This window comes from Haliotis asinina, chromosome 5 (assembly GCF_037392515.1).
Source record: "Haliotis asinina isolate JCU_RB_2024 chromosome 5, JCU_Hal_asi_v2, whole genome shotgun sequence".
Taxonomy (NCBI): domain Eukaryota; kingdom Metazoa; phylum Mollusca; class Gastropoda; order Lepetellida; family Haliotidae; genus Haliotis; species Haliotis asinina.
Window position 1 is genome coordinate 34,750,418 of NC_090284.1, and position 27,139 is coordinate 34,777,556.

The following is a 27,139-nucleotide window of genomic DNA, read 5'->3' on the forward strand; positions in this document are numbered from 1 at the left end:
ATTTTGCTCCACAGATTCACCTATTGCACTTCATATGCTCCAAATAAAAATATACTGCCCCTCATAACTTATATTCAGAAGAAAAGTGATCCGCACTCATCTATATGAAGTAAAACGATTGGTTAGCCGTATTCACGAGCCAAATTTGAAACAACAAGTGCCCGTCCTCGGCAAGACAAACACCACAGTTGCAGTCAATATCTCTGCTACAAGAAACACGTTGGATGGACTGTGTCTCTGAGTGCATTTAAGAAGCTAATGTCTGGTGAGATAAAGTGAAGATGATCAAATATATTCATGAAAACAGGGGAAGGTTTCAAATTAACAAGAATTTCAGACTGACTTAGGATCGATGCTGTTGCACTGTGGATCAAGGTGTACCTACTTTTATATTTGTCATTACATGAAATACACACATAGTGCTATAATGCCACATGTAATAAATGTATATTGAAGACATGCAGTTATGAAACGCCGTTATTTACTCAGTAATTGTACAGCTAGACTATGATGAAAAGTGAGTACATGTGAGGGATGAAAATACCCACATCCCCCAAGAAATTTAATGACGGAGATTTTCATAGAGTGACAGTTATAGAAGTTGGATATTGTCTGTTCAGAAACAATTAAAGAAACATGTTAAAACCAAACCTTATTTGATGAAAAATATATATTCAGGTGATATGACCTGACTACAATGCAATGTAAGGGGAATACGAGTGGAAATCTTAACGACATGTTGATCGATGCTCATGCTGCTACTCACTGGATTGTCTGGTTCAGACTTGATTATTTACAGACCTACCTTTAGAATAAAGCACCGCAAACTTTAAAAACATGTCATAATACTCTTTTATGTAATTGTAGGCGATAGGGTTGGTTTAACCTAACCCTAATGTTCTCACAAGAGGTTGTGGTGCTGCATTCTAAAGTTGCTTTGAATTGAGGATACATTGCAGTTCTAAGGGTTGTAAAAAAGCATGTTTGAATCATTAAGAGACTGATTAAATTATATTATTTTATGCCTCTTAAACTAAATTGACAGGTTGTATTTTCTTCATTCTGTTCCCAAATATTCTTCTACAAGATCAACAAGAACTATGTCTGTTGATGTCATTGGGCTACTCTAGGTAGACCACCACTGATTAGTAACTGCTAGTCATGGTTACTTGATGTCTGTTTTAGCCCTACCACTCACAGAATCCGTAAAGATCCAACTGAGCAACTAAGTCCATCTGAGGAGATAAGATGTCATCTCAGTATCCAGAGCTGAAGGGCTTCTACCACCTGCGTGAAACCATTGGTTCAGGTGAGTAGTAGATGAGAAGTTTCAACAATAGACATTCAGTTTCATTATCAGTGTTCATGGTAGGGCAAAAAGGTTTGCGTTCCAAAAACACATGTAGTCCCATGAATTATGCGTGTGCATGCACAACAGACAACTGCCCCAGCCAGAAAACAGTGAGGTCTCTCGGGGAGTTACAGGGAGCATGTTGTCATCATTTTCAAATCAAATTAGAAGAGAGAAACTTTATTCTATTTTGCCCTTCAAAGGCAAAATATGCTTTTTGGTTACTTGTTCCCAGAACAAAAAGTGCTTTGCGGGCAGAACACACAGGTAGAAAATATTGTTGGGTTAATGCAGACGCTGTTTAAAGTCTTAAGAAGTTAATGTTCCAATCAGAGTGGTAGAAGTGGCATGAGGTTTATTCATAGTGACTAAGGTGTACATAGGATCAGAGGAAATTATGGAAATTTCCCTATGTCATTTGGACGACTTACTATTTGAGTTTCTATCTAACAAACTTCTAGTTTGTCAATTTTGTACTTCTAAATTCTTCTAAAATGTCAAAGAAGAGTTTTCCCCTGTGATTGTTTTTTTTTCAGAAGGGGTCCTCCATTAAAATGCTTATAATGTTAAGAATTCGTATGAGTTGTGACACTGTTTTGAATAAAATGTTTACAAAACAAAAAACACATTCTTTTTATCTTTTTCAACCACGTTACAGGGCCATAGCAGGTAACTCTAAGCTGTAACACCCTACCTCACTTTCCATGCTGTCGATTCACTGAACAGATGTTTATGTGTGTAGCATTCAAATTACCCGCATGCCTGAACGTCCTGGATAGGTTATTTTCAACATGGACTGCCAGATTCTCAGATACAGCTGCCCAAAGTTTGGGTTAAAATTTAAGTGAGTGAGTTGAGTTTTACGCCACACTCAGCAATATTACAGCTATATGGCAGCGGTCTGTAAATAATTGAGTCTGGACCAAACAATCCAGTGATCAACAACATGAGCATCAATCTGCGCAATTGGGAACCGATGACATGTGTCAACCAAGTCAGCGAGTCTGACCACCCGATCCTGTTAGTCGCCTCTTACGACAAGCTGAGTCGCCTTTTAAGGCAAGCATGGGTTGCTGAAGGCCTATTCTACCCCGGGACCTTCACGGGTCATAAAATTTAAGCATGTATATGAAGATATTTTGTGGGCAGATAAGTTTCGGTCAGGGCTAGCAAGTTTTACATCTAACCAGCCCTGTGATCTGGCTGAAATTTTGGGGATTTTCATTATCTTGTGTATGTCCAAGCTTTCTTTGAGGTTTCTTTTGGAATTCCTTAGAGGTGCGTGTGTTTGAAGCTTTTACTGTATGTACAGTTCTCTTTTTTCATTTGTTGTAACTTTGCTCCTCTTGTGTAGTCTGTGTAGCTTTACTTTGTCAGTGGGGTTGTTTCCTAATTTAGGGGCAATGTTGTTATTTTGTATTAATTTCAGTCTAAGTAAACTTAGTCTCAGTGTATTTCGTTACATTCCACCACCGAGTCTAACAAACCCTAGTAGAAGGTCGCGTTAGGTAATCTTTGAGTTACCTGTGACTGTCCGATCAAAAGCGAGACGTTTAAATAGATTTAACCAATCAGGCAACAGCTACTACTTAGGGATTGGCGGGACTTCAGGTCACTGACACAGATCTCTCCACAAACAAAAATTCACATATAACACAGTTAATTGACCTGCAGTATATACGCTTTGGGGTTTCTGTTGACATGGTTACTGTTAGCTAATATTTCTGCAATATGACATCCTTGAATATTGCCAAAAGCACTATTTTCAGCGATTGTTACTCACCGTTGTCATGGTTGTAACATGAGCCGTGTGTAGCACCCGGAAGGGATCATACGCTAAATAGCATTCGGAATTGTTTGGGTACGAACCTTTTGAAGATAAAAAGTTCAAAAGGTATGTGCGAATGTCCAATTTTGGTAAGCTCTGTTCTGATTGGTCAGTCTCAAAGGTTACCTGACTCAACCTTCCATGATGTTTTGTTAGACTCAGTAGAGGAGTGTAACGAAAGGTACTGAGGCTAAGTTCACTTGGACTGGTATAAATTTCTACTTTAAGTTCAACTGTTGAATGTAATATTCTTCGATTGCACGTTCCGTGGCTAAGTTGAATTATGTGCTCAGTGATTTCATTCGTCAAGACAGGGAACTGGCTCACATCCTTTGATCTCAAGGACGCACATCTCAATGCTGCATTGCACCCCGATTTCAAGAAGTTCGTTTGGTTCTCCTTCAACAGGAAGTGCTACCTGCTTCGTGTTCTCCTTTTGGCATCTCCACGGGTGTTCCCTAAACTTATGTTAATCCCAGCTCAGTTAGCCATCTCGCAGGGAAGTTTTTGTCACCCGTACCGTGGTAGCTAGCTACTCAGGACTTTGGGCCTGCAGCTGAGTTACCACACATCAACTGATGCATATTCTCTTGAAACTGAACAAAATGGCATATTTTTTGTTTTGTAAACAGTTTTTCCAAACTAGTTAAATGGACAATGAAATGCTTATGAGTACCCCAAGGAAGATTCTTCAAAGAATCTCTAACCTCTACTGGCTTGCAACCAGTTATCGCCGCGTACCAATTATCGCCAACACCTGGCTGTAGCGCTTGCGCAGACAGCTTTACTTGTACTTCCGTAGTATTTCACATATTGACACATCCGAAAAACGATAGGTTACAAGAGTTAAATTACTGTGAGTATTTTATGTTGTAGACGTTAGAAATATGAATCCATCAGAAGACGAGACCCAAACACGTCGGGTGGGGGGGGGGGCATGTCACGTGACCATTAGTGTTTTGACATGACATTTCATAAATGATGAGAGTTGAATGAAAACCATCCTGGCTGTGTTGTGAATCTATAATCTCCGACTTGACAATTCAGTCCACAAAAAGTGCAGATTTCAATCTGTCTGAACCTACCCATAATGCCAACAGTCAATCACTTAACTTTGCATTGGCACAAATTTCCATCTCCGTTTTATGGACTCAACAGATACCATGCAGACGATACTGACAAATTATAACTTGTCAATTTTCACCTTTATCTTTATGTTTTCCCCGAGAAAACAAACATTGCCAAAATTGCAAACAACTACTCAAAATGTCAAGTTTGGTAAGTTCAACCCCGCGTCAGCTTACATCAGCATCTGTCAACATTCACAATGAAAGCGAGTTTTGTTCTTTTAAGCATCTTTTTTTAAAACAAATTCCAATCATGAAATTTCTTCAATATGTCAAGGTTTGAAACACAATAGTTTTATTACCAAGTGTATGTCAAATTAGGTGAATAACTTAAAAACTTCAGAAATGGCGATAATTGGTCTTGTTAGTTGGAGGGAAAGCACAATCTACACTACCGCACTTCCTGTTGACCGTGCTTTGGAGAAACACAATCGACAACAGTAAACAAGCAGAAAACATCGGTGAATAGCTGATCCTTCATCAAGATAAATTTTATTTCATTCTGTTAAGAAATAATGGAGCAAATCGTTATAAACCGCTTGGAAATGGCGATAACTGGTCGCGAGGCAGTACAGGTTTTTTCAAGTTTAGCTTGTGGGATCACATTCTAGCAGCCTAAGTGCAAGTTTTCCCCTGCTTCTTGACATTTACCCGTTGTGGGCTAAGACTAGATCAGACCAACCTGTTCTTACTATGCTAACACAAGAACTTGTGTCTGTACTTGTCAGTTCAGCTTACTAATACTCGTCAAGTGTCAGTGCTGTTCCAGATGACTAATTTCAATGATGATTTGTTTTGATGTCCAACTGGTTGGTATGGTCATAAACCTGTACAGCTCTGTATTGTATGTGTGCCTCTGTTTGCAGGGATGGCAATTTTCTTCGAATTTGAATACAAATCAATCGATCCTGGACACTGTTGGGGGCCTGTAGGCCCACAGACCTCCAGCTGATTTTCAGCTGAAATCATTTTCACCTGTTGCCATTCTTGTGCCTGACATGCTGTCAATGATTGCAGAGGTTCAAAAATCCCTCCGCCCAACACCTGGGACAAGTCAGATTTCATTTCAGGCAATCAAATCTTACTTCCCCAGGGGCTACTGTACTAGATAATTTCCACTTATGGTTTCAAACGGCAAATAAACTTGGATTTCAATGCATATCTGGTTGTAATGTAGCATTAATAACGAAGCAGAGTTATCATTCTTTGAAATTTATCACTTTTAGATAAATAATCCACTAAACATTAACATCAAACACTGTGTCATAAAATCAGGGAAAGGGGAAAATTAGTCAGGACAAGTGACTTTCTTGAACCCACTTGCCTTGTGGCAAGTGGCTTTCAAAAAGAAAAATTGAACCCCTGGATGTGTTCTATGTGCCTGACACACTCTCAGTGATGTGTTCCATATACCTGTCACGCTGTCAGTGATGTGTTTCATGAGCCGGACTCACTGTCTGATGTGTTCCATGTGCCTGACACAGTTTGATGTGTTCCATGTGCCTGACTCACTGTCTGATGTGTTCCATGTGCCTGACACACTGTCTGATGTGTTCCATGTGCCTGATTCACTGGCTGATGTGTTCCATGTGCCTGACTCACTGTCCGATGTGTTCCGTGTGCCTGACTCATTGTCTGATGTGTTCCATGTGCCTGACTCACTGTCCGATGTGTTCCATGTGCCTGACTCATTGTCTGATGTGTTCCATGTGCCTGGCACACTGTCTGATGTGTTCCATGTGCCCGACTCATTGTCTGATGTGTTCCATGTGCCTGACACACTGTCTGATGTGTTTCATGAGCCTGACACACTGTCTGATGTGTTTCATGAGCCTGACTCACTGTCTGATGTGTTTCATGAGCCTGACACACTGTCTGATGTGTTCCATGTGCCTGGCACACTGTCTGATGTGTTCCATGTGCCCGACTCATTGTCTGATGTGTTCCATGTGCCTGACTCACTGTCTGATGTGTTCCATGTGCCTGTCTCACTGTCTGATGTGTTCCATGTGCCTGACACACTGTCTGATGTGTTTCATGAGCCTGACACACTGTCTGATGTGTTCCATGTGCCTGGCACACTGTCTGATGTGTTCTATGTGCCTGACTCACTGTCTGGTGTGTTCCATGTGCCTGACTCACTGTCTGGTGTGTTCCATGTGCCTGACACACTGTCTGGTGTGTTTCATGAGCCTGACACACTGTCTGATGTGTTCCATGTGCCTGGCACACTGTCTGATGTGTTCCATGTGCCTGGCACACTGTCTGATGAGTTCCATGTGCCTGACTCACTGTCTGATGTGTTCCATGTGCCTGACTCACTGTCTGATGTGTTCCATGTGCCTGACACACTGTCTGATGTGTTTCATGAGCCTGACACACTGTCTGATGTGTTCCATGTGCCTGGCACACTGTCTGATGAGTTCCATGTGCCTGACTCACTGTCTGATGTGTTCCATGTGCCTGACTCACTGTCTGATGTGTTCCATGTGCCTGACTCACTGTCTGATGTGTTCCATGTGCCTGACACAATAAGATGTTTGTATTTTCCAGGTGGGTTTGCCAAGGTGAAGCTGGCCTATCATGCACTTACTGGGGAGAAGGTTGCTGTCAAGATCATGGACAAGAAGGCTCTTGGGGTCAGTTTGACTTTGTGAAGCTTTAAGTTATTTGATTGCTGTGTATTTATCTCTGTTGCAAAGCTCCATACAGCTTGTATTTCAGTAATTTTGAGTTGCCATTTGATAATCCAGGTAGGATGAAAAAATTTACAATTGTCATCAGTAGCTTTTTGAACATGTATAATTGTATATGTTCTTTTTCCACTTTTATTGTCTGAATATGGACATAATCTCCTACACTGGACACAGATAGAGAAATCGCTTTCTAATTTTAACTGAGAGATATATTACTGTTAGAAGATGTGTGAAGTGGAACTTGCTCCAGCACACAAACATCTGCCCCGATTTCTCAAGCAAACTGAAATCTGATTATTGACTTAAGGTAGAACTTTTACTCAAAGTTGAGAAAACACAGGAAAACGAATTTTCCAGAATGAATCGAAATCAATATTAAACTGAAAAATAGCAGCCAATTTGTGTTTGGTGGATGGATTATTTAAGTTGTTTGGACTTTTTAATCTTAGAAATGCAGCTGACTTAAAACATTCAGCTGTTTCAAATTGTCAAACTCAGTCTGACATTTGAGTAAAAAAAATTGACAAATCAGCGCCTGGTTATAAAAAATTGTTATAGGAAACATCATAGATAACGTTTTCAACACGTCCATTGATCACTTTACAAAACCTAATGTACTGGATGGAAGAGGGAGGAAATATATTGAATATTCAACACTATCTATTGATACCAAATATGTGTGTTAGTGAGTGAGTTGGTTTTAAGCCTCTTTTAACAATATTCCAGCAATATGAATAACGTGGGTTCAAACCATTGCTCTTTGGGAATAAGTAAGTGAAAAGGATTGAGTGCTCAAAGATGGTCACACCTTTCCTTAAACATGTACATGTTTAGGCTGTGATGTGATATTTTCACAATCAGTGTGTTTGGTTGTTGTGGAGAAAGTAGTAGAAAGTTGTTTTGTTGACAGGGCCAAGGTTGTCTACATCTGTCATCATGGACATGCTCTGTTTAGCCTGAGATTGATGCATACTAAATGCACTGAACAGACTTTGATACATTCTGCATTTGCTACATAGTATCTGACTCAAACTTCTAAACAATTTCATTATATGCTGAACTTTTTTCTCACATCAGATACTTCTCTATGTCAAAATTAGCACAAAACATGTCACCTTTTTAAGATGATTTGGCCTTCTTTTGTCAGTACAGTATATTGATTTTCTGTCCTGTCCCTGATTTGGGTACATGGGAACAAGTTAGATAATCAAAGAACACAACTTAGATGGTATACCGTAGATGATGAAATGAGATACTGTTAAAACTTACGTTTCATCTCTACCACCTCAGTATATAACATACAAGCTTTTATTGCATGTAGAGAGGTTTTGTTTGAAAAAAGGGACAAAATATCAACTGAGAACTAGTTCAGACCATCCACTCACTTAACACCTCAATATATTTAGAAAGACATTGATAAAATCATATATTTGTTTCAAAAGTGTAGGTGTGTCTTTTGGGAATATAATTTTGATGACACACACGTGATATGTTTACTACTGATTCCAACAGGAGGACCTGCCAAGAGTCAAGACAGAGATAGCTGCCATGAAGGAGCTGTGCCACCAGCATATCTGTAAGCTGTTCCAGGTGGTGGAGACTGAGGACAGGTTCTACATGATACTTGAGGTAACATGGGTCCCCAGGGGAGGGTCAGGTAGAAGGTATTCCTTGGGGTAGATGACCGTGACATGGGTTCCAGGGGTTCAAAAATCCCATTGGCTGATGCCCAGGACAAGTCAGTTTTTATTTTTGGCAATCAAGTAATGGTATCTTACTTGTCCATGGACTACAAGATCATTTGGGGATGGTTTCAAACTGCAAATAAACTTGGATTTCATTTGATATCTGTTCAAAATGTAGGTATTAAATTTGACAATGATAAGGAAGTAGGGTTATCGTTCTTTGATAATTATCCCTTTTCGATAATAGTTCAGTGAAGATTAACTTCAAACACCATGTTGATTTATTCTGTCATAATTTCATCATCATGATAATGTAATACAAATCAGGGCAGGTGGAAAACTAGTGAGGACAAGTTAAAAGAGGCTTGAAACTAGCTCAAGTTACTTCCTTTCAAGGTATTCCTTGCGGTTGGTGACATGGGTTCTGCAGTGATGGTCAGGTAGTTGATATTCCTTGCGGTTGGTGACATGGGTTCTGCAGTGACGGTCAGGTAGTTGATATTCCTTGGGATTGGTGACATGGGGTTCTACAGTGAGGGTCAGGTAGAAGGTATTCCTTGGGGTTGGTGACATGGGTTCTACAGTGAGGGTCAGGTAGAAGGTATTGCTTGGTTTGGGTTCTATAGTAAGGGTTGGGTAGAAGATATCCCTAACCAAAGATTTGAGAGGAGCAGAGGAAGGTGTTCCTGAGTGAAGCAGAGATGCCAACTGTTATGTTTTTGAACGGCAAATTAGGGTATTATTCTTGATCTCCGAAGGTTACAATGATATTTACAAATTTTTTTGGCAATTTGTTTTGCAATTTGTTTATGTGAATATATACTGAAATAAGTAAGGGAAATAAGTTATAAGTTATAAATACCACACTATTTTATAGGAAATTGAAGCATCATTTTGTTTTTCTGAAATAGAATAATGTATTCTTGCATGATGAATATTATGCGCTGGAGTTGATCACATTCAGGCAAGAATACAATATGCCGAACATCTGCCATTTTGGACAACAGAGTTAGGGTAAGAGGCTTGCAGCCTACACAAAGACCTGGATTAAATGCTTTTTCTAAGTGGAGTGAATGAGTGAGTTTAGTTTTACGCCACACTTAGCAAGATTCCAGCTTTATGGCGGCAGTCTGTAAATAATCGAGTCTGGACCAGACAGTCTAGTGATCAACAACATGAGGATCAATCTGCCCAATTGGAAACTGATGACATGTCAACCAAGTCAGTGAGCCTGACCACAGGATCCTGTTAGTCGCCTCTTACCACAAGCAGAGTCGCCTTTTGTGGCAAGAATGGGTTGCTAAGGGCCTTTTCTACACTGGGACCTTCATAGGTATTTTCGAAGTGGATGTGAGATTGGGAGGTGTTCCTTTTGGTGGGTAAAATTGTGATCTACAGGAGGAGGTAGGAGACAACATTTTCTCCATGCCAGTTGGCAGTGTTCCAACGTCACCATGGCAGCATGTTTCTTATGTGATCATCAGGATGCTCTTGTGAATCTGATTGGACCAGTTTAGACTAAGTAGCTACAGTGCCTCATTTGACTGGACCTGTTTAGGGTATCTAACTGTAGAGCCACATTTGAATGGACCTGTTTAGGGTATGTAACTGTAGAGCCACATTTGCTTGGACCTGTTTAGGCTATGTAACTGTAGAGCCACATTTGCTTGGACCTGTTTAGGCTATGTAACTGTAGAGGCACATATGATTGAAACATTTTTAGGCTATGTTACTGTAGAGCCACATTCGACTGGACCTGTTTAGGGTATGTAACTGTAGGACCTGTTTAGGCTATGTAACTGTAGAGCCACATTTGCTTGGACCTGTTTAGGCTATGTAACTGTAGAGGCACATATGATTGAAACATTTTTAGGCTATGTTACTGTAGAGCCACATTCGACTGGACCTGTTTAGGGTATGTAACTGTAGGCCCTTTTTAGGCTATGTAACTGTAGAGCCACATTTGATTGGACCTGTTTAGGCTATGTAACTGTGTAACCTTATGCTGATGTACTTGCATAGTTGGTTGACATGTGTTCCAGTACTGTCCAGAGGGAGAGTTGTTTGACTACATCGTGTCCAAGGACCGGCTGGATGAGGATGAGGCTCGCATCTTTTTCCGACAGATTGTCTCAGCAGTGGCGTACATCCACTACCAAGGCTATGCACATCGGGATCTGAAACCTGTACGTTACTTGTGGCTCAAGGGTTTATATCATCCTTTCCATATAGGATAGTGTCGTTTATATAAACTTCTAACAAGGTCTGTTTGTATCTTGGTAATATCGCTCGTATTATGGATGTTGTGTCTGTCTCAGTACTGTACAGTGCTATATACAGATGTTGATCAGTTAAATTGCTGTTAAGATATTGTTATCTGATCATGGATGGCTGAAATGCATGTATGTATCTTTGCCATACTAACATTTTAATGTCATTTTTTTTACTAGGAAAACTTGCTGCTAGATGAGGAGCAAAATCTGAAGCTGATTGACTTTGGCTTGTGTGCCAAGCCCAAGGTTAGCTGTTTTTGCCACATGGTACTCCATCAGCATTGAGGGCTAGGGTTTTCATTGTCAAATTATAATTCACCTTAATGAAAACTTACCATATTTTGATGATTATTTCTCAGATTTGTGTTACCTACAAGTCTCAACCTGTGATAACTTGAAACATGTTTTATGAATTGGCTATATCGTTAATATGACAGAACTGGAGATGCATGTGATTTGTGTTTTGCTTGTTGATGTTCCTGGTAAGTGTTCCAGTGTAGTTGTGAAAATGAAACAGCTGAGATGGAAATTTTATTAAATTTTAGGAGTGCTTCAATCACCATTATGAACTTACAGTGGTTGAAAGCTGCTGTTCCTCTAGCAAACATATTAATGTTTTGCTAGTTATATTAATTTGATGAAATGTATTACAACATTTTTGTATATAGGGTGGGATGGAGCGTCACTTGTACACATGTTGTGGGAGCCCAGCCTATGCTGCACCTGAACTCATATCTGGCAAGGAATACCTTGGTGCTGAGGTAAGAATGCAGAAGGATCATCCTCCTTTCATCTGTGGTATGTAGCTCATGGTCACTCATTAATTAACTTTTCTTTTAAACAATGCCAAAGACATTTGCTGTTAACGTTAACTGACTTTGACAATTTGCTTGTCTGCCATGTTACATAACTTTATACTTAATGATGCATATTACTCAGTTCAAATATCTTTTCCTTGATCCATTGACACAGAGCCAAAATGTATCTGTCTAGCCTGTCACCCTTTTCTAGTGTTCTGCATCATGATTTTGCTGGAATATTGCTAAACCGGTGTAAAACTAAAATTACTCACACTGAAGTTACCCATAGCATTTTCATAGCAAGGGAAAGTTATGCTATGGGAGGTAACTCTGGTTGGCATTCTTGTGGACAGATATATTTGGTTTAAAATGATCCTAGACTGGACATTTGCATATTGCTGTATTACAATAAGTAGACTGATACAGCAAATGACTTTGCTACCCTTTGGGTTTTCCAGGTCTGTATTGTCCCCAACCACCTTTGCTAGGATGACTAATGTTGGGCATGAACAGTGGCTCTTTGACAGGGTTCATTGTCCTACAACATGAAGCGTTGCTTGTAACATCAGTCATGAGATTCTCTTCAGATTATTTAGAGGTCTTGTTACATAGTTATAATATCCTTGAGTCCTGAGATTAGTGGTTGTCAGATTAATTGAAATAATCGAAGATTGGTCAAAATGTCCAAATAACCAAGCAATCGATCCCATTTTCTCATAATAAAACAGAAACGATGGAACACATCTAGGTTGTTGTCAGAGCCTTACAATATGTTTAAGTCTTAGAAAACTTGCACTTGACCAAATATTTCTTGAAAACTCTGGGTAGTTTCTGTTCATGACATAAATTATGACAACTCTTTGTAGGTTATTTCCATGATATAAGTTATCAGTCACTTTAGCATCATATTACATTGGATGAGACATTTTCTAATGCACCATGTGCAATTAACCAAATGTTTATTCTTCATACTTTTGTGCAATAACATCTTAAAGAGGAAAATTTAAAGAATGATACTAATTTTGTTCAATGATTGCTTGTTGGTATTGAATGAATCATCAATTAAATTGTTAGATTTCAACCGATTCCCAACGCTTGAGATACCTTTGTTGTATCTGCTGTAAGACAGATAGTAGTGTTGGATGACTTGACTTTGAATGTAACATCTAGGCTGACTTGTGGAGTATGGGGGTGCTGCTGTATGCGCTGCTGTGTGGCTTCCTGCCCTTTGATGATGACAAGATACCTGCACTCTACAGGAAAATACAGGTAGTTTTCCTATATGGTTTCTACAAACCTGAAAATTACTTGACCTGAACCATTGTTGACATCAATTACTGGAACCAAGTGCTTTAAACAAATTATATTATATTAACTCACCTTGAAAGTATTGAAAATTATTAAAAACAAATTAACCCTCAAACAAAACAGAAGTAATCATGTAATTCTGCTGTCATTTTTGAGATTGAGAAATGTTACAGGTGTGCTGCTATTAAGTGTAGTTTAGTTATATTATGACTGAGAGTCTTTATGTCTTAAGCTGATATGCTTTCTGTAGGTTCATGAGCAATGCAGCTCTTACTGAGCACATTACTGATATATGTCACTGGTTAGAAATAATGCACTTTGACGCTATGGGAAGTAAGTTTTTGTAACTTATGTCAAACTTGAAGCCAGCTGGATTAATTTCCTTGCTTGCCCTATTCTGGTAAATGGGGAGAGATGGGGTGTTTTTGTAGTAAAACATTTCTTGTTTCTGAATCCTCAAAATGTGTGAAACCTCTATTTGACCCGTGAAGGTCCGGGATAGAATAGGACTTCAGCAACCCATGATTGCCATAAAAAGGCGACTGCTTGTCATAAGAGGCAACTAAGGGGTTTGGGCAGTCAGGCTTGCTGAATGGGTTGAAATATGTCATTGGTTCCCAATTGTGCAGATTGATGCTCATGCTGTTGATCGACCCGTGAAGGTCCCCGGGGTAGAATAGGCCTTCAGCAACCCATGCTTGCCATAAAAGGCGACTCAACTTGTCGTAAGAGGCGACTAACGGGATCGGGTGGTCAGGCTCGCTGACTTGGTTGACACATGTCATCGGTTCCCAATTGCGCAGATCGATGCTCATGTTGTTGATCACTGGATTGTCTGGTCCAGACTCGATTATTTACAGACCGCCGCCATATAGCTTTAATATTGCTGAGTGCGGCGTAAAACTAAACTCACTCACTCACTCAGTCATGCTGTTGATCACTGGAATATTGCTGAGTGCAGCGTAAAACTAAACTCACTCACTATTCTCTATTCTTTTGTACATGACAGTTATAAAGAGAACCAAATGTAAATTCTTTCAATATCTTAAAGTTTTGTATTGGAAAAACACCTTGTGTGGAATGTACTATATCAGATGTTGACAAGATGTGTGCTTTCTTGCTGCCAACAGAGCGGCAAGTATGATGTACCTGACTGGCTAACCTCAGACTCTGCGGACCTCATCAGCCAGATGCTGCGTGTGGACCCAAAGAGGCGCATCACTGTGCAGCAACTCCTACACCACCCTTGGATGACCAAGGGCTTCAACATCCCTGTGGAGTGGAACACCAAGTACAAGGTAGGCTTCAACATCCCTGTAGAGTGGATCACCAAGTACAAGGTAGGATTCAACATCCCTGTAGAGTGGAACACCAAGTACAAGGTAGGCTTCAACATCCCTGTAGAGTGGAACACCAAGTACAAGGTAGGCTTCAACATCCCTGTAGAGTGGAACACCAAGTACAAGGTAGGCTTCAACATCCCTGTAGAGTGGAACACCAAGTACAGAGTAGGCTTCAACATCCCTGTAGAGTGGAACACCAAGTACAAGGTAGGCTTCAACATCCCTGTAGAGTGGAACACCAAGTACAAGGTAGGCTTAAAGATCCCTGTGGAGTGGAGCATTAAGTACAAGGTAGGTTTCAACATCCCTGCAGAGTGGAACACCAAGTACAATGTAGGATTAACATCCCTGTAGGGTGGAACACCAAGTACAAGGTAGGCTTCAACATCCCTGTGGAGTGGAACACCAAGTACAAGGTAGGCTTCAACATCCCTGTAGAGTGGAACACCAAGTACAAGGTAGGCTTCAATATTATGTGGAACACAAAGCAGAAGGTAATCATCCATGGATTCATGTCATGGCCACTTTGTTTACCACTGGTTCAGCAATGAGGAATGTCGTTCATGTTCACCAAGGAGGTTCTGTGTCTACTCTCTTGGCATGACATCGTGTAGGTTACTAGTTATTGTTGATTATTGATATCCATGAATTTCCAAAATATGTAGAATACTTTTGCCTGTTTTTGCATTGCATTTTATCATTAGAAATGGTTTGATTCCTCAGTGCACATTGGATGACGACTGTATAACGGAATTAGCTGTTCACTATGGGAAGTGTAAGGTGGAGATGGAGACCCAGGTGATGCAGGTGAGACCTCTCTTACTCCCAGTGTTGTATTGACTCCTATTTAGTTGTGCATCCAGGTACCATGTTTGACACCCATCACATCACACAGCTAACATTGAAGGAAATAGGTTAATTTGAGATGACAAAGTCTAAAATTAATATTTCTAATTAAGTCAAGGGATACAAATGGCATATATTTTATTTTCATCTGATACAATCATACTCAGGCAGACAATAAACCCACCAACAAATCCTCCCTTACTCCAAATGTGTATACAGAACCCTTCCCTGAACTCCCCTATACCTCCCTATTGACAACCATTTGACTGAGCTGCATTACCAATAAATTGGCCTACCCGAGACCCACCTGTAGAGTGCAGTCCCCAGTCTACACAGTTCATGCTGGTTACAACTAATACTTGTCACAATAGACAGCTACAGAATCTGTTGATCAGGTTCAGTTCATTTATGTAATTGCATCCCAGTTGCATAGATTGATGTTCATGATGTTCATCACTGAACTGGCTTGCCAAGACTTGATTATTTACAAACCTCTGTCGTATAGCTGGACAGTAGCTGAGGGAGGTGTTAAACAACAAACAGACAAATAATGTGATAGCATTGTAATGTATTCCAGTCTGCATTGGATGGTCATTATAAAGGGTATTTTGTCGTGATAAAATGGAGATCAGGTTGATATGAGTATGTGCTCATACATTGTAAGGAGAATCTTCACTAAAATTCCTCATTGTGTGTTGTTCTTGGCAGTGGAAGTATGACTACTTGACAGCAACCTACTTCCTGTTGCTTGAGAAGAAGATGCGTGGCCGCCCCGTCCGACTGCTCCAGAAGCCCACCGTCTCCACTACTACACCTGCACCTAAAAAGGTAGTCTTGCCAGTAGTATTTAACAGTACAGGACAGGTTGAGCCTGATGAGGGGGCTAGGATAAGCCCCGAAACATCGTGAAAAAACTCAAGAAGTTGCTATCCATAAAATTTGTCCTGTATTGCTACGCCAACTTCTAAATGCCTTTGAAGAAGAACTTAACAGGGCTGAAATTAGTGAGTTAACATTACTGGTTTTACAGGTAGAAACTTCTGGGATGGATACAAAGTCATAAACTGTAGTAATGGTTACTGCATATTACAGTATTTAGTTGAAGGTGATGAAAATTTGGACTGTTACCCTGTGACTGACAAAATGTTCATGACTTCAACCCTCTTTACGGGTGCCACATGCACACCACCCATGGGAGCCAATCAGCAGTGAGGTGGGAAACATGCTAAGTAGGAGCGCCACCATGTTAGTAGTGTGGGGCGAGCAACCCAGGGCTGTTTTATAACCTACTGAAGACATTTACATCATCTCATGGTATTTCTTTATAGCTGCATATAAACAATAGTGGTAAACGTGGTGATTGATTGTACAGGGGAGGGACAACTTGCAAACTTACGCCTTGTTTCAAAACATGTATCTTGATAGAGACCTACGCCACTGCATGATGACTAGAGACTAGCCAAGGTACATTTATTTAAACTGTTATCAGGAAATAACATTTACAAGTCATTTTCAAAACAAAATATTCCAGTTAGTGTATTTATGTATTCTAGATCAGCCATGTTTGACTACATATTCAGGTTGCGCAGAGTATACTAATGTGTGATATCACAAGGCATGGGGAAAACCAGCAGGACATTACTTGAGCTTGTTTGATGTAACTCACTTTGAACATCAGTCTTGTAAATCGTACATACAAAACTACAAACATTGAAACCCTGTAATTACTGTGACTTGCCCAGGTTCTGACATATGCAACTCGACCTGATTGCCATTAGACCCAACATCAACAACAGAATGCAATGTACCATATTGTACATGCTGTTTAAATGATAGTGATACTACATAATGTTCAAAATTATGTATCCTCCTTGCTCCAGGCTTACTCCTACAGTTCTGAGGATGAGTGTGATGTCAACCACTCTCCATTCATCATCACCCCCAAGGAGAAGACAGAAGAACACAGACAAAATGCATACAACTGTCAACAACAAGCCAAAGAAAGGGTCAGAGGGCGGGCACGAGAGAGGCTCCCATTTTCTGACAGTGCTGATAAGGAAGACAAAGAAAACTTCCTTATCCCTCAAATTCCGAACTCTCCTCGAGTCAAACCCCAGAAGACACCAACTGCAAATGCTGTGTTAAAGAATGTTGCAGCCAAGCCAAGGTCCCCCCTCATGTCCAAACAGTTGCACATAGCGTCCCTGGATGACAGTAGTAAGTCGCCCCTAGCAGGCTCCAAGGAGCCACTGCTTATGACAGCACCTAAATCAGCTCCACCCAATCAGAAGAAACATCATTATGACTGTGCTGCTCTGTTTAAAGGTATTTATCAATTGGTGGTCATCTGTGGTGCATTCTGTCATAGTGAGCATGTCACACTTCGTCACTGCTTATAACCTGCTTAACACCAATGTGGGTGGCCTGCTTGTGTATAGTCTTGTTACCATGCATAATTAATCCGAACCTTGCATGTTAAAAGCTGCGATGTAGTGCTGGAATATGCACGCTTTTCATGAAAACATCTGATCTGACTTTTGTAAATGTTACTCTGAAGGACAGAGGTCAAGTACACCTTTTGAGGAAAGAATGTTCTGTGCATAGTGCAGTTTCATTACCTGTACTCCAATATTAATGGTCCTGAAACTCCTAACAGGTTGCTGAGCTTGTATATTTGTCCTTCCTAGTGTTGACCAGCTGCACCCACAGTGACTGCCAATTGATGCATGTACATCATATATAGAGCTGCATGTTGCCATGTATCATTAGACAGCCATGAAACTTTAAATACCTTGCTTTCTTTGAATTGTCACACATTCTTGGTCCTTATCCAGCCAATAGCTTGATGAATATTGGAAAACTTTTGCTTGTCAGCTTCCTGCAATTTCTCCTTTTCCTTAGTAGGATATTCATACATATTCTGCTTGTTTTCACAATTTTCAGTAAAGAAAAGTGAAAAAAGAATAGACATATTAAGGCATCCACGTCTTGCCATTTTTCCGAACAGCAGTTTTCAAGTTGTAAATGCTGGAAGTACCACCTTAAAGGCCACATGCAACCAAAAAATCTAACATAATTAAAACACATTTATCACTTATTCATGACATATAATATACATTGCTTCTTTTGAAAGAACAAATAAACAAAAAATTATAAGTGTACAATCGCGATTCAGAAGTGCAATATTTTGTACTTGGGCTTACTTCCCCCGAAACGAGGCCCTCGGGAGACCGAACCCAGTCATAGCGGGTGGATGTGCACTCAAGTGTAAAGACGTTTTCCGAATGGCTATTTCATTTGCTAATATGCTGAGGGTTCATTGTGTGTAAAGAAAGATGATCTGTTTGATGGGCATTCTTGAAGTATGGCGAGTCACAAGAAAGTAAGATTCTTTATAGATAACAACTTCTTTTTGTGTATGTGATGCGTTGTTCCAATATGATTCATATACTGTTGTCAAACAAAATCATATAGACTAAAAGAAGTTGTTATCCATGAAGAATGTATAAAGAGATGTTAGGTTTTGAAAATACATGTTCTCTGAATTTGCGCTCAATCCATTAAAAAATCATGTCAGTAGAGATGGTAAACTACTGTGTGGCTGGAATCTGTCATTCGTCCAAGTACAAAGCATGACTTGAAACTGACAAGAGTTTGCACCAGTTTCCGTGAGATCCAATCATCCGAAAAAATTGAATGCAGTTTGTTTGCAACCCACACACATAAGAACATGTCATGTGTATCACACCTGCCAAATGACATAATGTGGCAGAGACGGGACTCAGGTGCATGAGTCATAAATCAATTTATTTTGTTTAAGTCGTATAGTCTGATAGGTATTAAGTTCAAATTGCATGTGGTCAATGATTGAAACTGTGTATTGCATGTTGTCTTTAGCAGACTGGCAGGCAAAAATATAGGTGTGAATAAACGAGACACTGCGCTTTCTCTGTGACAGAGACTGCTTACCACAATCAACAAGTTTTTTTTACGTAACAAGTAGATTATTTACTTGTTTGTGTTCACAACCATGATTAGACTCTGGGCATGCATACTGTTTCAAGCTCTGCGAACCTATTCACTGAACATGCATTATGGACTCAGCGCAGCACAGCTGCTGAAACCAGTTGTTCCCCCAGTGCTGGGAGTAATTTAGTGAAACGTTTGAAATCCGATTTGGCGGGCTTTTTTTTTCAACTTTGTTAGTTGAATTGGCATTATTGATGATTTGTTTCAGTAAGTGTGTACCAAAAGGTATGAGAATATGCAAAGTTGTGTTTTACGTTGCATGTGACCTTTAATGAATAGTAAATATTAATCATCCCAATAAAATATTTGCAATAATCATTTTCTTTAAATAGGATCATTTAATCTAATTTTTTTTAGTCATAAAAAAGATTCTGTCAATCCATAAGTGTGCCAGTGAGCATTATTTTCACCCATGTAATGTAAGTTTCCCTGTTTGCTATGGTTGATTGTGTTTCCTTATTTGCACAACGAGCGTGTTTCCTGTTGTTGATATACCTATCTGTCTCCAGTGTGTACACCACTCAAGCCTGTTGACAACTCCTATTTGAACACAACACTGTCCCCTTCCCGGTCCTACGACTCACAACTGAACAACATAACAGCTGATGCAGAGATACACACACCTATCAGTGCATCCAAGAAGTGAGTGCAGCAGGGCCTCTTAGTCATGTGTTCAGTGCACAAACTTTCCAAGCTTACCTGGCCCATGATTCTCTCAGTACCCAGCTGTCAAGTGCAAATTATTTCAAATTTGTTTTTATAATTCTATGTCAAGTATTAAGGTTGCTCCTTGATGTACAAAGGGAGACAACTACTGCTCCATGCCTATTCCCAGAACCTGATCATCCTAAGAATAAGAATGTCCCCGTCTATTCCCCCCAGAGCTGCATCGGTGGACGAAGGACTATATAAGGCTGGCATGTCCACTCCCAGCAGTGCACACAAGTCCAAAAAGTCCATGTTTGGCAGCCTAGAAAAGGTGTTTAACATGCTCACTCCAAAGAAACAACGAGGCAGCACTTCAGATGGACCCAGGAAAGTGAAGGTATTACATCTTATTTCAATTTCCATATGAAAAAGGGAGAATATTGTAGTGTTATACTAATTATATTGGCAGAGTGAAAGGTAATTGCACAGCTGTATCCTCAAACAGACTTTTTAACTCTGAAATGTAAATAAACAGACAACAAGTTACAAGTGCCTAGGACTTGATATAATTTGAAATATTGTTCTGAGTGAAAGATCACCTATTAATAGTACTTCCCTGTCTTATCATTGTATTCAAATTGGTGCAGGCACTCCACAATGTGTTCCGGACATGTCAGTTCAACCCTGACTATGTGCTGAAGAGACTGAGGGCCACCATAGAGGAGAAGTGCATCCCGTACAAGCAGAGCGAGTGAGTCCACACTTTCTTCTGTAGAAGCCAACCTCGTAGCATTCTGCTTCTTGTAGCAAGGTCTTAAGACAGACCATACTCGACACTTGTGATGTTTGGAGCCAGTAATAGACAATTACGTTTAACAATACAGATCTCCAGTAGACAACATCTGCATGGAGAGTGGAAGGCAGTGGTTTGTATTCCCAAATTACCAAAACAGAAATGATGGTACTCTTCACCTTGCCGCGATTCCAGATTAAAGGGATCTAACAAAGATTGCCTTCTTTAAGTCAGTATAATATGTCTGAGTGTGGTAGAACTAGTCTCCGCAAACACAAATAATAATTTTGAATGTGACATTTTTACTCTGTACAAAGGGAAATGTTGAGGTGGCTTTCAGACATGACTGTGTATGTGTATACATGTATATATATTTTGTGTATGTGGCAGTTAGCCTTTACGTATTACTAGCTATGTTGTAGTGGTCAAGCCTGTACAGTGTGGCTTGTGTGTGTTGCAGCTATGCACTGCGGTGTACTGTGATGGATGACTGGGGTCGAGTCAGACTAGCTTTTGACATGGAGGTGTGTGCCATGCCCAAGTCACCATACATTGGTGTGTGTCGCAAGCGAGTCAAGGGCGATGTCTGGCATTACAAAAAACTCTTTGAAGATATTCTCACGTCGGCTAAGCTGTGATCAGGTAACTGAATCTTTCATTTCTCTAAACCTGATCAACTGCAAATATTGCACAGTGGAAAATGGTAGAAGTATTTTCATTAATACATAATATCTCAAATTTAGGTTCCAGCGTATTTGAGCTGTAGTAGTGTTATGGTTTAATATTTGCCGTCACAAAAGGGGTAAGAAATCCCTCCGAACCAGCAAAATGTAACACTGACAAATTTGTTTTTGCTGAATACAAAATTATTGAAATATCAAAGGCAAGATACAAAAGATTCACAAGAGAGGTTACATGTACAATACAATTGAGTTAATCTAAAGTAATGGGTCACAAATATAATGTCAACTCACCAAAGTCTTGATGTGAGAGTGAGAAACAGTTATGCAGAATGTAACACAGCAAGCGGTCGGACAGCAGTTATGTAGATCAAGCGTTGATGGTGATGTAGAGTTAAGTACTCCAGTTGTCTGTGTGTATTTCCGTGTCCATTTTTTTAGCATTACTGAACTTCTGACAATAAGTCTCAGGCACTAACATATAAGCTTTCAAAAGTGTACTCTTGACAAGATCATAGTCTGAACTTTGCTGTACCAACAAGGCTGAATAAGCATCCTGACCTTTACCCTCCAAAGCAGTTTGCAATAGCATATTCCATGACTCCCTAGGTCACTTGAGAATTTTCAGCAACCTTTTCAAAATGTAGAAAAAGGGGGTACCAGTCTAGCATGCCTTGCAATGTCAAAAGATAAAAAATCTGAGGGTAGAGAAGGGTTCTCAAGCTTTTTCAGTGCAATTTCTTTGTCAGCTTGCAATTTTGTCAATTCTAATTCCTTTCTATTTCTGTCTCTTTCCATTTGTCTTATACTTTCCTTATCCATGTCAAACTTTGTCATTTCTTTTTCTATCTCCATCCTCTTCAGTTCTTCCTGTTTTCTATTTTCTTCTTCTTGAATTTGTAACTGAATTTCAAGTTTCTTATTTCCAGTTCATTCGAACCTTCCTCTTGGACCATTTCCAAAACATCATGCTCAAAAACTCCCTCATCAATATAGTGATTCAACACAATTTTCAAAATCTGAAATTTCCTCATTTCAAGTTTTGGCATTGAGTTTGAGATGTGAAGATGTGAATTTGCAACAAATCTGATTTGTGAAAAACTGACTGTCTCAAGAGTCAGAGGACAATACAAACTTCTCAAGTTCAAACACAGTTTTGCTGGTTCCACAATTACCTAGTTGCAAAATTGCAAAAATTTGGAATAAATTTCACAAATGGTCTCAAATGTCAAATGAATTCTATCCCAGATGAGCCCCCAATTTTGTTACGGCAAATTTTTAACCGTAACAGTAATTACATTTTCATCCAGTCTGTATATGGTATATACTGTGAGACTTTGATTGTGAGACCTGTTGTTGCTTCTGAGTGAAAAGTAGGTCCCCAAGTATTCCTTATTTAGTTCTCACTCTGCTGTTGTATTGAACCCAGGGTATCTCAACTGTATGCAGTCCCACCTTGTGAACCAGACTCTGTGCCTGGTGTTGAGCAGCTGAGATTACGTGGTTTTGTATGCCACGCCTTACAGAACAAACTGCATAAGCAAACTACTCCACATTAATACTGCAAAACAAGTTAATATATACAGTCCAGTTTAGATAAGATGCATAGTGTTCCATGTGAAGTCCTGTCTTGGTCATGATATCTGAATATTACCTGCATGACTGCTTTCTTGCTACCTAAGTGCTTTTAGCCTATCACAGAATCATGTTTTTAGATGTAGAAATATATTCCAAGTTACACTATGTTGATGAAATTAGGGGAATTTAAGTTAGACATTTGAGATTTTTGAGATATGTTGGTTAACATATAACAGATCTGGAAAACCCCATAGGTACTATTGTTTGATATGGATGACTTCAATCTAATATCTCTTCTGTCTTCATTTACAGGTTGTGCATGTTCTCAAGAGCCACAGAAAATGCAGCATGTATACTGTGTATATTTTAAGAGTGCTTCATTTGAAAACTACACGCATACTTATGTGAGGGTGGTGTAGTGTAGACCAGGCCAAAATGTAAATGTGTGCTATTTTAGAAAAAATATTCTCATTCAGTGCCATGATGTTGAGAGAAAAGAATCTTTTAATATTTGATTAGTCGGGTATTCTATCTGTAAGACAATGGAGTCCTACACTGTTTGTAATGGGCTGAGGTGTATTGTCTGGGGAACAGAGAGTAGTAGACTCAACCAAGGTTTGCGCACATCTCAGTGGCAAGTCCCTAGGATTTGGTAAGTTTTCTGCACATACAAATTGGATCCTTTTTTGTTACCCCAGGTGTGTAACAATTGAACTAGACCCTTCCACCTGGTTTGCACACGTGAATCAGCCATCTGATGACCTCGGGTGTAAATCAAGTGGCGTGTCAGAAACAAGGGAGATGGAAATAATAAATTTGTATTTTGTATGCATGTTATCTGCTGAAATTGCCCTGTATTAATGTATGTAACCATAGTTGTCATAGTGATGCCTGCAGGCTATATGCACTGTAATATGTTCTGTAAGACTGTTTACGAACAGGAGATGGTCTTAGAGCTGAGATGGCATTGCGCAAGTGTCCACACATTGTTAGTGATGTACATATTTACATATATATCTGTGGAAGGGACTAACTTGTGTTACAGAGCTAACCTTATGTCCTTTAAATTGTGTTCAGTGTGGCTGTTATTTTAATCTAATGTTTTATTGCCTGTATTTATCCTGTTTATAAGACTGTTTTACATTCTGTTATTTTAGCTGGGCATATTGTGATCTGCCCGTTTTATCCCTGTATTTTAATGGAAGGTATACACAGATATGACAGTCACTGACACATATGTGACAATAGGTACATACTTTTCTCAGCAGATTAAAAACATCATCGACAGTCTCCAATGTAGGTCAACTAATGTATGGTTGAAACATAATTTATGATTGAGCGAGCTGTTTCCTTTACCTCTAGACTCTGCCAGAGCATTGCCCAATGTGTGTCTTCAAGTAAAATTTTCTCACTATCTAGAAAATTTCTCGAAAGCGATCAAATCATTTTTTAATTTCTCATAACAATGAACATAAGGCTCACACCCATAATGAAATGCATTTGACAATTGTATGTGTTTCTTGTATTGAAGGTTTCTCTGGCAGTGTTTTTGTTATAGTCAGTATGAATGGAATACCTCTGATATGAAACAGGAACACTGTGTAGACTGATACTAGCTACACTACTGCATTTGACAAGCTGAAATCGTGTCTGGATCCCTGATCAGTCCAATGTACCACAGGATTACAATTTTATGATGCCAGTTTGGTTATCAGCTAAACGTTACAGTGCATACACGGCTGCCAGCTGTAGTTTAACTTCACAAGGTAGGTCTGAATAATATTTTAATTCTGGTGTATTATAGAAAGATGTATATCATATTGCAGAATTATTAATTTATGTCATCAAGTTGCCCCCTGCTGCTAGATAACTCCCTCTACATGTGTATTGACAGGCTGCAGACACCTCAACCTCACTGGTAGGGAACCACTTGTTGGCCGAACTAAAACCTCACGCTGCTTGCAAGGATGGCAAAATAAATCCATGTATCTTGCAAATTATATACCTTTCCTACCAGGTGATAGGTTTCACAAATGGCTGACATTTGTCTACAGTGATAAGGTTGTTTCTGTTGACACTATTGTTGTCCGTTTCTTATACGTTTATTTGTTGAAGTGACTGAGAACTATATAACAGGTCATTTTACACATTGCATTCTGAAATGTGTCACTTCAAACAGCTGACATCGTCAATTTCTTATTGTCTTTTAAACTTATTTGAATGAAATATTGAAGGGATGATTATAGATGGCAGTGTTCAAAGGTAAAAACAAGTTGCTTTTCAGGTTCTTAGGTGAAATGTGTCACTTCAAACAGCTGACATCGTCAATTTCTTATTGTCTTTTAAACTTATTTGAATGAAATATTGAAGGGATGATTATAGATGGCAGTGTTCAAAGGTAAAAACAAGTTGCTTTTCAGGTTCTTAGGTGAAATGTACAATAAGCATTTTAGTAACCAAGTCAGCAGTTTTACCAAACATTTTTGTTTGTGTGTTACAACTGAAACCCACAATTTCCAGAAAATAATCCAGATGCGAGAGTAATGCCAGATATTCTAGCATTATTTATACTGAGAACCATAGAGGCAAGTATGTTCAAGTATTCCAAACCTCCAGCTAACTCCCCTTATGGTTAAGGAGAAACAAGTTTCCTGTGTACGACTAAATGCATTTATATTGCAAAAGCACATATAAATACAACTTTCATGCATATAGTACTGTAGGACTAGTCACATGTACTGTCGGAATTGTTATTGACATTTTTCGTCATTTTAAGAATGTTACCAATCTTGACAATTCTTTTTACCTATACTGTAAGGAATGTCTGCACTTTGCGATAATGGATTATGTTTGTGTGACCTGAGTGGAATTACTGTATATATATGTCTGTCTGTCTGTCTGTCTGTCTGTCTGTCCTCTCACTGTATATAGCAGTTGTATAGTCACTGTGATCACCATGAGGTGCTATCTACACTCGAGTATGAAATAAACCATGTAGAACATTGGTATTGTATTGTTTGTGATTCACTGGCCCAGTAAGTTTGTTTCATGGAATTTTCCAGGGTCTTGTAATGTATGAAGATTACTCTCAAAAGAATACTGGTTGGCACACTGTTTCTGTCTTCCAAAATACCTGAAGTTATTTATTAGCTCCTGTCATGGGTCGAGAGAGAGAGCGGGGGAGTAGCCCAGTGGTTAAGTGTTTGCTTGTCACTCTAGAAGGCGTTGATGCCCCTCATGGTCCAGAGCTAAACCTTGGTTACCCTCCAGCCTTGTGTTTTAAACGTGGATTAGTGAATCCTCTATCCGAATTACAACTTCTGTAACTACCATAAGACACGACTGTCTGTATTGTGGTAACTTTATTCATGTCCTGTGTCAAATGTTGGTCGTGGTGTCGTGTCAGGAAAATGACAGGACTCTAAAACCGCTCTAAACTGCTTCTGCATCGGAAAAATCAACTAACATTCAAGTTAGATGCATTAGACATTCCACTTAGTGAGAGGGTGACTTCACTATAACGGCGATCAATTGTGGTAGGTTTTACACAGACTATTAAGTTTAATTTGTGACTAATATTGCTACTAACATTTTGAAAATCCCACACCCACCACAATCTGCTGTAAATATGTCACACTACATATGCTGATGTCAGTAGGTAAGACTTTTTCTGCTATTATCAGTTCATATGCGAGTGTTTCCTGTACTCCTTGTGAAAGAACTAAATCGTCAATCGCTTGTCAGGTTCGACTAAGGGGATCGGGTGATCAGGCTCGTGGTTCACACGCCATCGTATCCCACTTGCGTAGATCGGAATGCTCATGTTATTCACTGGATTGTCTGGTCCAGATTCGATTATTTACAGACCACCACCATACAGCTTGAATATTAAAGTGCCGCGTAAAACTAACCTCATTCTCTCACATGACTGGTTCAGACTCGCGTACTTACCGACCTCCGCCCTATAGCTAGAGTATGCTGATTGAAGCTTTAAACAAACTATCGACTCTCAAAACAGATAAATATTTCTGGTCACACATATTACATATATCTCTTGTTAGTTTTCAGTGTTTCCCACTGCTCTCACTGTGTTTATGCTCATTAACAATTTAGCATGTTCATTATCTACCCAGTAACATTTAGAATATTTTAAT

General features: G+C 39.5%; 1 protein-coding gene across 2 annotated transcripts; it reads left to right on the plus strand.

Annotated features, from left to right (window-relative positions):
* Positions 1–92: 92 nt before the first annotated feature.
* Positions 93–25,989, plus strand: LOC137284155 (maternal embryonic leucine zipper kinase-like). Of its 2 annotated transcripts, none has more exons than XM_067815846.1 (17): positions 93–265; positions 1,186–1,309; positions 6,860–6,945; positions 8,515–8,631; positions 10,730–10,873; positions 11,138–11,206; positions 11,629–11,721; positions 12,931–13,029; positions 14,199–14,366; positions 15,135–15,218; positions 15,966–16,085; positions 17,138–17,582; positions 19,796–19,928; positions 20,169–20,331; positions 20,582–20,685; positions 21,188–21,369; positions 23,298–25,989. In XM_067815846.1, exons 2-16 carry the CDS (start codon positions 1,249–1,251, stop codon positions 21,363–21,365), a joined length of 2,064 nt encoding a protein of 687 aa, XP_067671947.1. In that variant the 5' UTR covers positions 93–265; positions 1,186–1,248; the 3' UTR covers positions 21,366–21,369; positions 23,298–25,989. The 2 variants fall into 2 exon arrangements, with proteins under 2 accessions (XP_067671947.1, XP_067671948.1); XM_067815847.1 differs by having other exon boundaries at positions 95–265; positions 17,138–17,474.
* Positions 25,990–27,139: the final 1,150 nt, after the last annotated feature.